The sequence below is a fragment of the Panthera leo genome, chromosome B1 (genome assembly GCF_018350215.1).
Source record: "Panthera leo isolate Ple1 chromosome B1, P.leo_Ple1_pat1.1, whole genome shotgun sequence".
NCBI lineage: Eukaryota > Metazoa > Chordata > Mammalia > Carnivora > Felidae > Panthera > Panthera leo.
In genome coordinates, this window is record NC_056682.1 from 86,584,283 (window position 1) to 86,599,077 (window position 14,795).

General features: G+C 39.1%; 1 protein-coding gene across 1 annotated transcript; it reads left to right on the plus strand.

The window, feature by feature from the left end:
- Positions 1-2,449: 2,449 nt before the first annotated feature.
- On the plus strand, positions 2,450-7,567 carry NDUFC1 (NADH:ubiquinone oxidoreductase subunit C1). The gene is made up of 4 exons (XM_042935456.1): positions 2,450-2,681; positions 3,035-3,138; positions 4,901-4,980; positions 7,417-7,567. The coding sequence occupies exons 1-3, from the start codon at positions 2,615-2,617 to the stop codon at positions 4,958-4,960; spliced, it is 231 nt and encodes a 76-aa protein (XP_042791390.1). The 5' UTR covers positions 2,450-2,614; the 3' UTR covers positions 4,961-4,980; positions 7,417-7,567.
- The last annotated feature ends 7,228 nt before the right edge of the window (positions 7,568-14,795 follow it).

The window sequence follows — 14,795 nt, forward strand, 5'->3', positions numbered from 1 at the left end:
TTAATACTACGAAAGGGATATGTAGAGTGAAAATTCTCCCACTTCATATACTTAAGATGTTCTCTATTGACACTTGTATGTCTTAATCATTAAGTGTTTGAAATTTATAGAAATACAACATTTAAAAAGTCTATATATTTGTCACTCAGATTTAACAAATGTTAACATTTTGTCATTGCTTCTGATTGTTTTTTAAATAAAAATTCACAGGTACATCAGGAACCACATCCCTCTCCAGATCCTAAATTTGTTGTATAATATTCTCACGCATGGGGGCGCCTAGGTGGCTCAGTTGGTTAAGCATCCAGCTCTTGGTTTTGGTTCACGTCATGATCTCACAGTTCCTGAGTTGGAGCCCCAATCAGGCTCCGTGCTGACAGTGCAGAGCCTGCTTGGGATTCTCTCTGCCCCTCCCCCGCCAAAAGTAAACAAAAAAATATTCTCATGCATCATAAATCAATAAACATATATGTAGTGATCTTCTATTTTATATTGTTTTCAACTCTTGCTCTTCTTTAACCCTCCTTGGGAATAAGAAGTGTGAGTCGAGTAAGATGTTGTCCAGAGGAAAAATCTGGGACTAGAGCATTGTTTTTCTAGCTGCTAACTCAAATCCTGTCACCTTTTTCCTGGGTCATAAATAAGGTTTTAGCATTCAAGTTCCGGAAATTCTTACATGGATTTCATGTAGCAAATGAAATATTGCTACACGCTATTGGTAGCATATTTCTACCAAAATATCATAGCTACTAGCTCCTGGCTGGAATTGCTTCATCAGGATTTTTCTCAAGATGGAGTTTCACCTACCGCTGCCTACTCCAAGTGTAGGGTTCCATCAGCTCTAACATGCTGAGAGGAATGTGCTTATACTTCATCACTTTCCCAAAATATACACTAGTAAAAGGATACAGGGACTAAAAGAACAAAACGGCCTTTTTCCAACAGCAGTACTGAAATTAGTAATTTGCTTACTGGGTTCTGTATGCTCTGACTAAACATAACTTCTGTTTCAACTTGTTGGATACTAGCAAAACCTGTGTCCGGACAAGCTTCCAAGGGATGATGTAGAAAGAATACCACTGTCAGGTTGCTGAGTGGACAAGAAGTTGAGAACCAACAACTGACTCAGCATATTAGTTGGGTGGTTTGCTTACTTGAGCATGAGTCCAGGAGGCTCAAACTAGGTTACAAACTATAATGTGACTCACAGATTAGCAATCTAGTTAGCCATCAGTTACATGTAAAAAAGAACCTAAAAGCATAGTACAATTATTTTACTCTTTGGTCAATAATTTTTGGTTAAATTTTCCCCCCAATAACATTGCTAAAGAAAATATACAGAGGTGGGGCACCTGGCTGGGTCAGTCAATAACCAGCATGTAGTTAGTAAATAAGAGCATGTGGCTCTTGATCTCAGGGTGGTGATTTCAAGCCCCACGTCGGGCATAGAGCTTACTTTAAAAAAGGGAGGAAAGAAAGAAAAAGATTTGCTGACATTCATTGTGCTTTTAGATGGCCTTAAGTTTAAAGGATTAAAGTGTTAAAATTTATTATTTCTTTTACCTACATACATATTTTTCACAGTCTTTTAGACATCAGATTGAATTGACAATTGAATGCACAAAATCTGGCTCAATCGTGAAAGATATTTGTTGTCAATACAATGTCTTTGGTAGCCAAAAACAAGTTGTTTACAACTACCAAACACTTTCTAAGCTTCTCAAGGACCCTATAGGTTTTATGTTATAGCTGTAAAACTCAGGCATGCAGATATTAATTTGCCTAAAAATCAACAGCTACAATATGGTCTACAGGAATGGCAATTTGAACTTGACACTATGAACACTGTTCTACAGCTCATGGCCCCAGGAGACTATCCAAGTCTGTTAAGGTGGGCTAAGAAGGCTCACTAGATCTGGGGTCTGAACACCTTAGTCTGAATCCCAACCTCTTCTGGCGGTGGGATCCTGAGCCTGAGCCAATCGGGGGACTTCCAAAATAGGAAGGTTCTCCCCACAGCGTTGTGAAGCTTTACTACGACAGTGTGTGTGAACAGACTTTTAGGCACTGTTGAGAGGTCTTTTCAAATATATTTCACCTTGGATGAGTAGCTTGCCTTCCTCGAGCTTCATCTGTAAACTGAGGATAATAAGGCGTATCAAGCGGTCATTGTGAAGATGAAACGAGACAATGCATGTAAACCATATGATGCATAGTGCAGTGTCTGGAACACAGAATTCAATCAAAGTGCTAATTATTACTCAACAAGACACTTCATTTTCAGTTTTCTGGCTCATGTAGCAAGATTTTAGTAAATCTCTTGAGTATCCCTGGCACAGGGGCCTGAAATAAACTCTCAAAGGACAGAGAAGTGGATAAACTTCCCTTTGCCCCCTTTTAATCATTTCCTCTCTAACCTCATTTTACAGACAGAAGGCTGAGACCAGGAGTGCTAGAGTACTTGGCTACCACCGCGGTTCTCCAGAGTCAACACCTCGACGCAGCCTTGCGGCGCGGCGAGTCCCGCACTTTGTTCCGCCAGGGGGCGCTCGGCCAGGCGCCGACTCCGGGGGAGACGGGACGGTGGGGGGAAGGCGGAGCCCGGCCCGGCAAGATGGCGCCGCCCGCGTTGTTGCGCCCGTTTTCCAAGCTGCTGGCTCCGGCCAGGATCCCAAGTGGCTGTGAGTGTCCATCCTCGCTCAGGCCGACCCGACCCCCCCCCCCCCCGCCCGCCCCCGTCTGCCACTCCCAGAGTGAACCCAGCCCGCAGGGGCAGGGGGCGGCTGCGGTCTGGACTCGTCCCGCAGTGACCTTCGCCGGCCTGCGTCCTGGATCTCAGCCCTGACTGAGGCTCTCCATCACCCGCCGCCGACCCGCGTCTTAATGCCACCCGACAACTCTGAACCTATTTCCTGGGCTGTTTAAGTGGGGGAAGGCAGTAGTGAAGGGAGAATTAAAAGCAATAAAACGTAAATGTTAGGGTTTTTACTACAAGGCAATACGTTATAGATTTACAGACTCTGACCCCTTTCAGCTTCAGCGCGATCAAAATTCTACGTGCGGGAGCCGGCACATGACGGACCTGACTGGCTGAAAGTTGGACTGACCTTGGGCACCTCCGTCTTCTTGTGGATCTATGTGAGTTTTTACTCCCTTAATGTCACGAGACCCCAACACAGTGGGGAGGAGAAATGTCACTGTGAGATTGTTGCCGAGCAAATCTCCCATCCAGTAGGATGTTTATATAATTGCTAATTACATATTTCTTCATGAGGGAAGTCCCAAAGACTTAAAAGAAATATTAAAGATTTTCAGCGGTATTGAGAAAATATGATGAAGCTGAAACTTCTGTCATTCATCCTTAAGTAGCATGATTTTGTGATGAATGGTAGTTTTACGAAATATTAATTGCGCTTTATTTCCTAACGAGGATGGAGGCTGGTTGGGTTTTATGAAGGCACTTTTTTTCAGATGCCATAGGGACAAATCATCAATGAATAAGCTATACAAATTAAATCCCACTAGACTTCCCAAACATAAGATTTTAATCGATATTTGCATAAGTACATTGTTGGAAATTGTATTTAGTGTGTTGCAGCTCCCCCCCCCCTTTTTTTGTTTTTACACTATGCCTTTACATGTAAAAACTCATTTAATCTTTACAGCAACACTATGTGGTAGGTAGTTTGCTGAACCCTGGTTCTCCCTGACTTAAGAGTCACACTATAGACCAAGGTGAGATACTGCCTCTCTGTAATTTTTTTAAAGTTGACTCAAAGTATCTGTGCTACATCAGTATTTAAAATGTTTTATTTTGTAGCTAATGAGTTTCTGGCTTCTTCCACTGCTTTCCACCTCCAACTCTTAGGTCTCTTAATTTGGGTTTTCTCATTAAAATGGCTTATTAAGGGTCGCCTGGGTGTCTCACTCAGTTAAGCATCCGACTCTTGATATCAGCTTAGGTCTTGATCTCAGAGTCGTGCGTTCAAGCCCTGCATTGGGCTCTGGAGCCAACTTAAAAAAAAAAAAAAAAAAAAAAAAAAAAATATATATATATATATATATATATATATATATATATATATAGAATGGTTTGTTGACATGGGAAGGAGTAAGAGATGTTGAAAGTCATTTACAACTTAACAACGACAGTAACTAATCCTTTTTACAATAATATTTGTTACAATGAAATTTTAAAGTTTTCCCCAAAAAGCTCTTTTGCTGCTGAGAACTCTGATTGAAATTGGATCTTTGACTGCAACAAATGTCACCCTGTATCAACCATTGTTTTGATATTATGTTGCATTCTGTTAGACAGTGGTTTTAAGAAAGTGTCTATCTCCTGTGACATCTAATACACATACAGTTGAGGGATGGAGTTGATCATTCACTGAAGTATCAAACTTGCATGGTTAGAAGTATAACACACCCACCAACCAACCTGGACCTCATTTAAGAACTCAGTTCTGGTTGGTTGTGTTGGTTTAGCTCCTCTATGGTAAGTTATTTATTATATTAATTAACCTCTGAATGAAATAACTTATTTGGCAGAAGTTGAATTTAAGCTTGTAAGGGCTGCTGTCTTCAAATTTAGCATGCCAGATTGAAGTCAACAAGTATATGCCATTCATAGTTTTTGGGCTTTTGTATCTCTTAGTCTTTCATTTTTAACTAGAATAGTTGTAATTCTTTTTTGCTTTTCCAACCTGTGTAGAAAAACAAATCCAGGCCCCAGTGCCCCATGCCTTCCCCAAACCCTAGAATAGTTGTAAATTCTTTTAACCTATTCTTATTTCTCTTGTATACCTCTTATATACCAAATATAAGTATCATTAATTAGCCTCTTCTTTTAAGTTGCCAGGAAGATTACATTTCTAATTTTAATTGTTACCTACTCTAGCTCATCAAACAACATAATGAAGATGTTTTAGAGTATAAAAGAAGAAATGGGTTGGAATAAACTATTGAAATACTAATACAGTAAGTATGCAATTTTATAGGATTAATAAATTACGCAAGTTAATTTGGCCTCTTTTTAAATAGTGTATTTTGGTTTTTTTTTAATTGGGTTGATACTTTTTTTAAGTATTTAAGATTTTTTTTAATGTTTGTTTTGAGAGAGAGAGTGTGCACACGCACGAGAGAACACACAGGGGAGAGGCAGAGAGCAAGGGAGAGAGAGAATCCCAAGTAGGTTCTGTGCTGTCAACACAGAACCCGATGCAGAGCTGTCTCACAAACTGTGAGATCATGACCTGAGCCAAAATCAAGAGTCAGGTACTTGACCAACTGAGCCACCCAGGTGCCCCTATTCTTTTTTGTTTATTTTATTTTAGTAATCTCTACATCCAAGGTGAGGCTCGAACTCACAACCCCAAGATCAAGGGTCAGATCCTCCTCTAACTGAGCCAGCCAGGCGTCCCTGTTGGGTTTACATTTTTTAGCACCTATATTCCTGTCTGTGACACATTTTTGAATTTTAATACCTTACCTCAAGTGTCTCTCAGCATAATCATTTTTAATCACTATGCTTTGACTATGTTCAAAGAACATTGTGGTGGAGAATGAAACCAAAATCATATTTTTTATTACATCATAGTCCTGAAGACACAAGTTACCACTATTCTTGTATATGTTTCTTTTTTTTTTTTTTAATTTTTATCTATTTTGAGAGAGAACAGGCATGCAAGTAGGGGAGGGACAGAGAGAGGGGGGAGAGAGAGAATCCCAAGGCCAGTGCAGAGCCTGATGCGGGGCTTGATCTCATGAACCGTGAGATCATGACGTGAGCCCTAATCAAGAATCTGACACTTAACTAACTGAGCCACCCAGGTGCCCCTTGTGTACATCTTATCTATTTGTCATATACAACACTTGAGTGTAAATTCCATGAGAACGGAGACCTTGTCTATTTTATTAATCATGATGTACTCAGCGAATTGCCCAGTGCCTGGGCCTACTGGGAATTTAATATTTGTAGAATGGATGAATATATATGGGCAGTAGACTGGTGAATCTTTTACCATATGACCATTTCATTATGATTGTCATTACAACTAACACCCAATTGGACAGTTCCTGATAAAATCTGTCTATGAACAAGATACTATACTCTGCATGCTCTGTGATTTAAAAAAAAAAAGGGGGTGAGTTTATTTTATATGTCAATATATATATGTATATACATAGTATATTTCTGAAAATCCTTTTAAAGAAATTCTGTATTAATCCTTTTATAAAATGAAAACTCACAAATCTCAACTTTCATGGATTAGGTTGATCAAAGTAAGTAACATATTCGCTTGATAATAAAATAGTAAATACTAGCATACACTTTTTAAAAATATTTAACAACTCTCAAACTCAGCTCTTTAGGGTTTGATAATCCAAATTTTTCACTTTTTTTCCTATTGGTATCACCTTGCTATCACTACTTTAGTCAGCCAATCAAGAGATAAGAATAAAATAGATATTTTTTTTTCTTTTTTTTTTTTCTTTTTTTTTTTTTAATACTTATTTAGTTTTTGAGACAGAGAGAGACAGAGCATGAATGGGGGAGGGTCAGAGAAAGAGGGAGACACAGAATCTGAAACAGGCTCCAGGCTCTGAGTGGTCAGCACAGAGCCCGACGCGGGGCTCGAACTCACAGACCATGAGATCATGACCTGAGCCGAAGTCGAACGCTCAACCGACTGAGCCACCCAGGCGCCCCAGAATAAAATAGATATTTAAATCAAGATGCTTTTGCTACTTTCTTATAGGTCACATAAAATATTTTTTGCTAGGGGCGCCTGGGTGGCTCAGTCGGTTAAGCGTCTGACTTTGGCTCAGGTTATGATATCATGGTTCATGAGTTTGAGCCCCTCATTGGGCTCTGTGTTGACAGCTCGGAGCCTGGAGCCTGCTTCGGATTCTGTGTCTCCCTCTCTCTCTGGCCCTTCCCCTCTCGAGCTCTGTCTCTCTCTCTCAAAAATAAATAAACATTAAAAATATATTATATTGGGGCGCCTGGGTGGCTCAGTCGGTTAAGCGTCTGACTTCGGCTCAGGTCATGATCTCGCGGTCCGTGAGTTCGAGCCCTGCGTTGGGCTCTGTGCTGACAGCTCAGAGCCTGGAGCCTGTTTCAGATTCTGTGTCTCCCTCTCTCTCTGACCCTCCCCCATTCATGCTCTGTCTCTCTCTGTCTCAAAAATAAATAAACGCTAAAAAAAATAAAATTAAAAAAAAAATATATATATATATATATTTTTTTTTTTTTTTGCTAAAACTTAAGTAAAATGAAGGGTTGATATTCTTTGTGGATTTGTTTTCTAGACTTTCCAAGATGCTCTAAGGTGAATTATTCAGAATGGTCTAATTTTAACATTATTTCTACTGGTTAATGCTATAGTTTTCATTTTTTTCTCTTCATTATAGGTATGCTTCATATAGTGATTTTACCAGTTCCTTTGGATTCACCAATCTGTTGAGTTGTAAACGTGAGAGAAAAAGTTATATGTGAATGTATGTCAAATCAGCATTTGTTTGCATCATTAAATGAAAAAATAAAAAACTTCTGTGTTCCTCAGATTATATATGTTGTGACAATATGTCGAAAATGTCAGTTCTAGGGTATGTTATTAGAGATATTTTTATGTGGAAAGTACCATCTGATAACAGGGCCAGTGGTAATTAAGAACACATTGGTAAGAAAACTTATTAAAGAGATAGATTAAAAAATTACTGCTGAAGGATTTATTCCTTATATCAACTTTTAAGAAAATAATGTGTATTTATTTTTGAGAAGGAGAGAGAGACAGAGAATCCGAAGTAGGCTCCAGGCTCCGAACTGTCAGCACAGAGCCCAATGTGGGGCTTGAATCCCCGAACCGTGAGATCATGACCTGAAGTCTGGCACTTAACCGACTGAGCCACCCAGGCACCCTTCCTTGTATCAACTTTTAATTTCAAAAATTCTTGAGCGTCAGGGTGATAGAACTACTTTATTACTCAACACAGAAGAGCCCAAATACTGTTTTTTTCTGGAAGAGCCATTCTGGTAGGGTTTGTTCTGACTCTATTTCCTTAAATTTGAATGATTGTCATTTGGGTGACTTCTGTACTCTCCAGTTATGACAGTGCAGTTTGTTGTCCCTTTTTATAATATGACTTAGCAAACTCCTGACTGTTTAAGCAAAGGAGGAAGGGGAGAGAGATTTATTAGGCACAAAATAAGATACATTTCATTTATCCCTCATCAAAACCCTTTCTTGTGGGAAAAACAAAAACAAAAACCACCTTTTTTTGTGTATCAGTTAATGATTTATCAGTTGAAATTTATATATATGCCACTTCATTAACTTGTGATTTAAACAGTGTACCATACATTTAAAAATTGATTTTTCATGTCTCTATATTGATGTTAAATGGAGAGACTTACTGTGTTATAATTACTTTTGTGTATGTTTTAGGCTGTTGCCAACATTTATTCTTGGGAATTCATGGCCTAATATCTTTGGAAATCACTTCTGAACATAAATTCAGAGTTAACATTATTTCAGATTAGTTACTTGATGCAATCAGTAAAAGACCAGATACAATAGTTACTATCAACTCCTGGTAGTTTGGAGTCCTAGCTGATAGAGCTGGAAAGGACCTTTAGGGGTTATATAGACAAATCTCGTAATTTTACAGATGCAGACACCAGAGGTGAAGAGAGATATATTCAATGGCACTGTAGCAGATAGAATAATGGATCCCCAAAGATGACTATTGCCTACTCTTTGGAATCTGTATTAATGTAAGGTTATATGGCAAAGAGGAATTAAGATTACAGATGGAATTAAGTTTGCTAATCAGCTGACACTTAGAGAGGGAAATTATCCTGTATTAGTTGGTTGGGCCCAATAAAATCACAAGGTTCCTTATAAGCGGGGCAGGGGCGGGGAGGCGGGGGGGAAGGCACAGGAGTGTGTCAGTGATGTGATATGAGAAAGACTCAGCTGACCATTCCTAGCTTTGGGGGTGAAAGTCCAAGACTTTGGGTCTAAGAGCCAAAGAATGGAAAAGTCAAACAAATTCACCCCTGAAGCCTCCAGAAAGGAACACAGTCCTGCTGACACCATGATTTTTAGCCCAGTGAGAGCTGTGTTGGGTTTCTCACCTGAAAAAACGATAAGATAATAAATTTGTGTTGTTTTAAAACACTTTGTTATAGCAGCAGTAGGGAACTAACATTGTCACACGGTAATAGAAACCACGAAGTCAGGTATCAGGGAATGTTCCACTAAAAGAAACGCTTAAAAATTCACCTCCCAAAAGGGAATAGAAGACTTTAAGACACTTGAAATTCCAGAAACTGATGACCTTAGTTGGAAATAATAAACAATATCAACCATATGTCAGGCCTTGCAAATCTGGCTACTTTGTGTGGACTTTCACCTTGACTATGCCTGTATGACTCCAGGGGGAGCCATTCCTGAAGACCAGGGCTATCCCAGAGAATTTTTCTGTATTGATGGAAATGTTCTGTCTGCTATCCAATATAGTAGCCACTAGTCCCATGTGACTATTGAGCATCTGGAATGCAATTAATGTGACTGAATTTTAAATATTTAATTTTCATTAATTTAAATAGCCACATGAGGCTGGTGGCTGCTTTATTGGATAGCACAGATGTAAATTATTCTTTGGCTAACCTAGAGTTGTGCACATAGTGATACTGGTGAAAATGCTTTCCAAGTTAAATATTGAAACCTAACTCAAACTATGTTAAGCTAAAAAAAGGTTATGAAGATACAGAGTGACTCAGGCACCAAGAACAGGAACGCACCTGGGCCAGGAATAATGGGTCTGGAACTCAAATGTTATCAAGACTCTTGTTCTTAGCCCTGCTGTCTGTGTCTCTGTTTTCTTTGCACAATTTTGTTTTCTAACTCAATCCACATTGTAAGGGGCCATAGTCAATAGTTCCTAGATTTACATTTTAGTTCAAACGTGTAGCTGGATTGAAGAAGAATAATTCTGGTTCTAAATTCCTAAGAGGATCTTTGGTCAAATGATGGTTTCTTTAGTAATGATGTAAGAGATCCATTAAAAAAACAAACAAACAAAAAAAAGATGCAGGGGTGCCTGGGTAGCTCAGTCAGTTAAGCATTTGACTCTTGATTTCAGATCAGGTAAGGATCTCACAGTTCATGAGATTGAACCTACGTCAGGCTCCAGGCACTGTGCAGTGATAGTGTGGAACCTGTTTGGGATTCTCTCTCCTCTCTCTCTGCCCCTCCCCTGTTTGGCTCTCTCTCTCAAACAAAACAAAACAAAACAAAAAACAAACAAACAAAAAAAACAGACAAAATCCCTTGTCAAATACCATCAAGTTTTTTATTAGGTCAATATCAGGTAGACCTTTTCTCAGATTTAGTATCTGTGGGGTATTCACTTATTCATTTATTATTATTATTTTTAGTTTTTTTAATGTTTATTTATTTTGAGAGAGAGAGAAGGAGAGGGAGAGCATGAGCAGAGGAGGGGCAGAGGGAGAGAGAGAATCCCAAGTAGACTCTGTGCTGTCAGTGCAGAGAGCCTGATGTGGGGCTTGAATTCACAAGCCATGAGATCATGACCTGAGCCAAAATCAAGAGTTGGACGTTCAACCTACTGAGCCACCCAGGTGATCCACATTCATTTATTTTTAAGTAACCTCTACACCCAATGTGGTGCTCGAACTCACAACCCCAAGATCAAGAGTTGCATGCTCTTCTAACTGAGCCAGCAGGTGCACCTAAATTGTTTAAGTTGCCATGGAAAGAACAGGCTATATAAATTTAGTTGCAAGTATAGGAAATTATAGGTTAAATTGTGTCCCCCTAAAAGATATGTTGTAGTCCTAACCCTCAGTATATCAGAATGTGACCTTATTTGGAAATAAGGTGCTTGCAGCTGTAATTAGTTATGATCTTCATACAGGAGTGGACCCTTAATCCAATATGGCTGGTATATCTATGAAAAGAGACACAGACACAGGGGTGCCTGGCCGGCTCAGTTGGAAGAGCATATGACTCTTGATCTCAGGGTTGTGAGTTCAAGCCCCACATTGGATGTAGAGATTACTTAAAAATAAAATCTTAAAAAAAAAAAAAAAGAGGAAGAAGAGACACAGATACACAGGGAAAAAACAGCCATGTAATGATGGAGGCAGAGATTAGAATCCTGCATCTATAAGCCAAGGATTATCAGCAAACTCAGAAGCTAGAAAAGGCAAGGAAGTCTTCTCCCCTACAGGTTTCAGAGGGTGTGTGACCCTACTGACACCTTGATTTCAGACTAAGTGCACCAAACTGTGAAAGAATCTATTTTTGTTGATTTAAGCCATCCAAATTTGTAGTAACCTGTTTCAGTAACCTAAAGAAAATTACACAGAAGTGTGAGGGAATCTCATGTTTATTTTACCACAGATGAGACAGTGAGTAGACGGGGAGTGTACTGAGTGACCTCCAAGAATAATTTAAGTATTTACTACCTTGATTACCTTTCCCTTTCATTTCATCTAAATATTTTAGGCCATCAAAAGGGTGCTTATCTGCCAGTTTGTCTCCCTAGATATTCTTATAAATTGTTTCACTTTATATTGATCTGTTGAAAGTACAGATTATAGCCTAAGAATTTGGTGTTCAGAAAAGCGAAGGTGGGGGGTGCCTGGGTTGCCCAGTCAGTTACGCATCCACTTGATTTCCACTCAGGTCATGATCTCAGGGGCGTGGGATCGAGCCCCTCCAGCTGTTTCTAACTTTTGGTGGAGCCCAGGAAATCACTCAGTCTTTGAAGATTGCTTTTTAATTTATAACACTTAGGCCTTGAATAAGTATGATTAATATTCCAGTAGATGACCCTTAACAGAATGTTTTCAAGACTAGTATCTTCTTTGTCAACAGTCACAATTAGATGGAGTCCATATAATTACAATTAATTATAGGAAGTCATGGAGTCTCACAATTGGACTCCATCTAATTGTGATTAGATGGTAAGCCAAATTATCCCTGACCCTTGATTCTTGTTTTCCCAGCCAGTCTAAGGAAAATGTCAAGGATGTGCTCAAGGGCAGCATTATAAACAGTGTGACTTAACAGCTGGGAAATTATTGTCTGAGCATTTCAGAGTGTTCTATAGTGAAGACCTGTGTTAAAATTCTCTTGTTTTTGGGAGGAACAGTTTGCCACAGAATAAATTTGACAACCCATGCACATGTCCTCTCTAGGGAAATGTTTCATCATGATGTGAAAAGAGTTTGCCACCAAAATGGAAAGCCACGTATTCTACAGGAGCAGTAGAGTGAGTAGAAAATTCCCTTTGGTCCAAGAGGCATTGAGCTTGGGGCACCTGGCTGGTTTAGTCGGTGGAGCATGCTGCTTTTAATCTTGGGGTTGTGAGTTTGAGCCCCACTTCGGGGCACAGTGCTTACTTGAAAAAAAAAAAAAAAAAAGGAAACAAGAGGCACTGAGCTTTTAGCTAAGATGGATAAGGATCTGGAGAGTGGCATGGTTTATCTACAGCCTTGCCTTTCCCAGCTGGGATGGCCACATCCAACCTAAAGAACACGATAATCTCCCCACTAGATCTTGCCAAATAATAAGAGAGTGGTATACAATAGATCCTGTCATGTGTGCATTGAAAGACAGCAGAATATGGTAAAGGTAAAGGAAGCCTTGAGCTCTAACTTGGGCTAGAACTCGGAATCTACCACTGCTCCTCCAACTAGCTGAGTATGTTTCGTACCTAATGTGCATTAGAGCTCACATCAACCCTATGAATAAAGGAATTGTCCACATTTTACTCAAATCAGGAAAACACCAGGTATCCGGCTCCCAAACTCATGCTCTTTTTTTTTTTTAATTTAATTTTTTATTTTTTTTAAATTTACATCCAAATTAGTTAGCATATAGTGCAACAATGATTTCAGGAGTAGATTCCTTAGTGCCCCTTACCCACTTAGCCCATCCCCCCTTCACAATCCCTCTAGGTGTTTGTTCTCCATATTTATGAATCTCTTCTGTTTTGTCCCCCTCCCTGTTTTTATATTATTTTTGTTTCCCTTCCCTTATGTTCATCTGTTTTGTCTCTTAAAGCCCTCATATGAGTGAAGTCATATGATTTTTGTCTTTTCTCTAATTTCACTAAGCATAATACCCTACAGTTCCATCCACGTAGTTGCAAATGGCAAGATTTCATTCTTTTTGATTGCCGAGAAATACACCATTGTATATATGTATATATACCACATTTTCTGTATCCATTCATCCATTGATGGACATTTGGGCTCTTTCCATACTTTGGCTATTGTTGATAGTCCTGCTATAAACATGGGGGTGCATGTGTCCCTTCGAAACAGCACACCTGTATCCCATGGATAAATGCCTAGTAGTGCAATTGCTGGGTCGTAGGGTAGTTCTATTTTTAGTTTTTTGAGGAACCTCCATACTGTTTTCCAGAGTGGCTGCACCAGCTTGCATTCCCACCAAACTCATGCTCTTAACCACAGTATTATACTACCTCAGTTTTTTCTCACAGGTAATAAAAGGATAATCAACATTATCCCAATATCCTTTGGGACTGTTAGGATGAACTACAAAAGTAGATGTGACAATACTTTGGGAAAATCTTCAAAAGTCCTATATATGTGTGTTATTCTTGCATTGTTTAAACCAGTTGGTTTGCATTGTTAAAACTAGTTTGGTTTTAACAAACCCCTTAATTACATTTATTATTAATATCTGATCAGAGATTTCTGTGCCATCATTGGCCCCATGGATAGTGGACTTGGTAGCTACATCTAAGAAAAGATGCTGGTTCTGTGTCTCATTTATCTGCAACTAAAACATCTATGTGACAGCAGAAATTTTATCTTATTCATTGGATAATGCCTTGGAACAGTGCCTTGTGAAATAAATTATAACCAATCTCCAGCATCTAGCATAGTCCCTAGCATCTTGTAAGCACTTTGACAGACACTTACAGTTTGACTGAGATTGGATGGATACTATGCAACCTGGGGGTGATGCAGAAGACCTCAGACTATACCCAGACTCTGAGTATACAACTGGATTCTGAAGAGGAGCCTGGAACAGTGTCCTGGGAATCACCATCATTTATAGTTGATGAAAGAATCTTTTTTCAGGGGAGCCTCCAACACATTAAATGACAGTACAATGCATGCATTAATTCATTTAGATAGCTAACCCCTAGTTGCCAGAGAATGTGTACTTGATGCTGGTCAAGGTAGTAAGTGCACTCACCTGCATTTTGCTGCTTTCAGGACTACCAATTTTTTGGTGGAGTCCTAGCCCCTTCTTGTGCTGCTTGGAAATCTAAATTTGATCTCTCAACTACAGGTTACCTAATTGCTCTTATTAAGTGTTTAATCACTAGGGATAGCTAGCTGCTCTGAGTATCAAAAACCCAGTTCTGACTTTGTATTCTTCAAGTGAGAGTATGTTAAATATTACTAGAGTTGGGTGCAGAAGTAGAATCTCTGAGGAGTGTTTATTCAAATAGCAAATGAGCAAATGTGCCTGTAACATGCAAAAGAACTTGAAACTAGAAGAACTACGATCATGTCCTTTATTTTTTAATTCATGACCATCAGTCCCTGGACATTCCTCCCTACCACCAAGCCATTTGCTAAAGGTAATAATTACCATCTTCCTCAGAGGGTTGAAATGAGAATTAAAGGAGATAATATATGTGCAAGTGCTTTATACACTATCAAGTGCCAAACGTATATTAGGGAACATTATAAATATCTTTTTTAAATGTTTATT

Bases quoted from the DNA above. Each gene is read 5' to 3' on its own strand.
- NDUFC1 (XM_042935456.1), top strand. From the start codon at position 2,615: ATGGCGCCGCCCGCGTTGTTGCGCCCGTTTTCCAAGCTGCTGGCTCCG. The intron at 2,682-3,034 runs GTGAGTGTCCAT...GACCCCTTTCAG, and splicing joins GGCCAGGATCCCAAGTGGCT to CTTCAGCGCGATCAAAATTC. The intron at 3,139-4,900 runs GTGAGTTTTTAC...TACCTACTCTAG, and splicing joins CCGTCTTCTTGTGGATCTAT to CTCATCAAACAACATAATGA.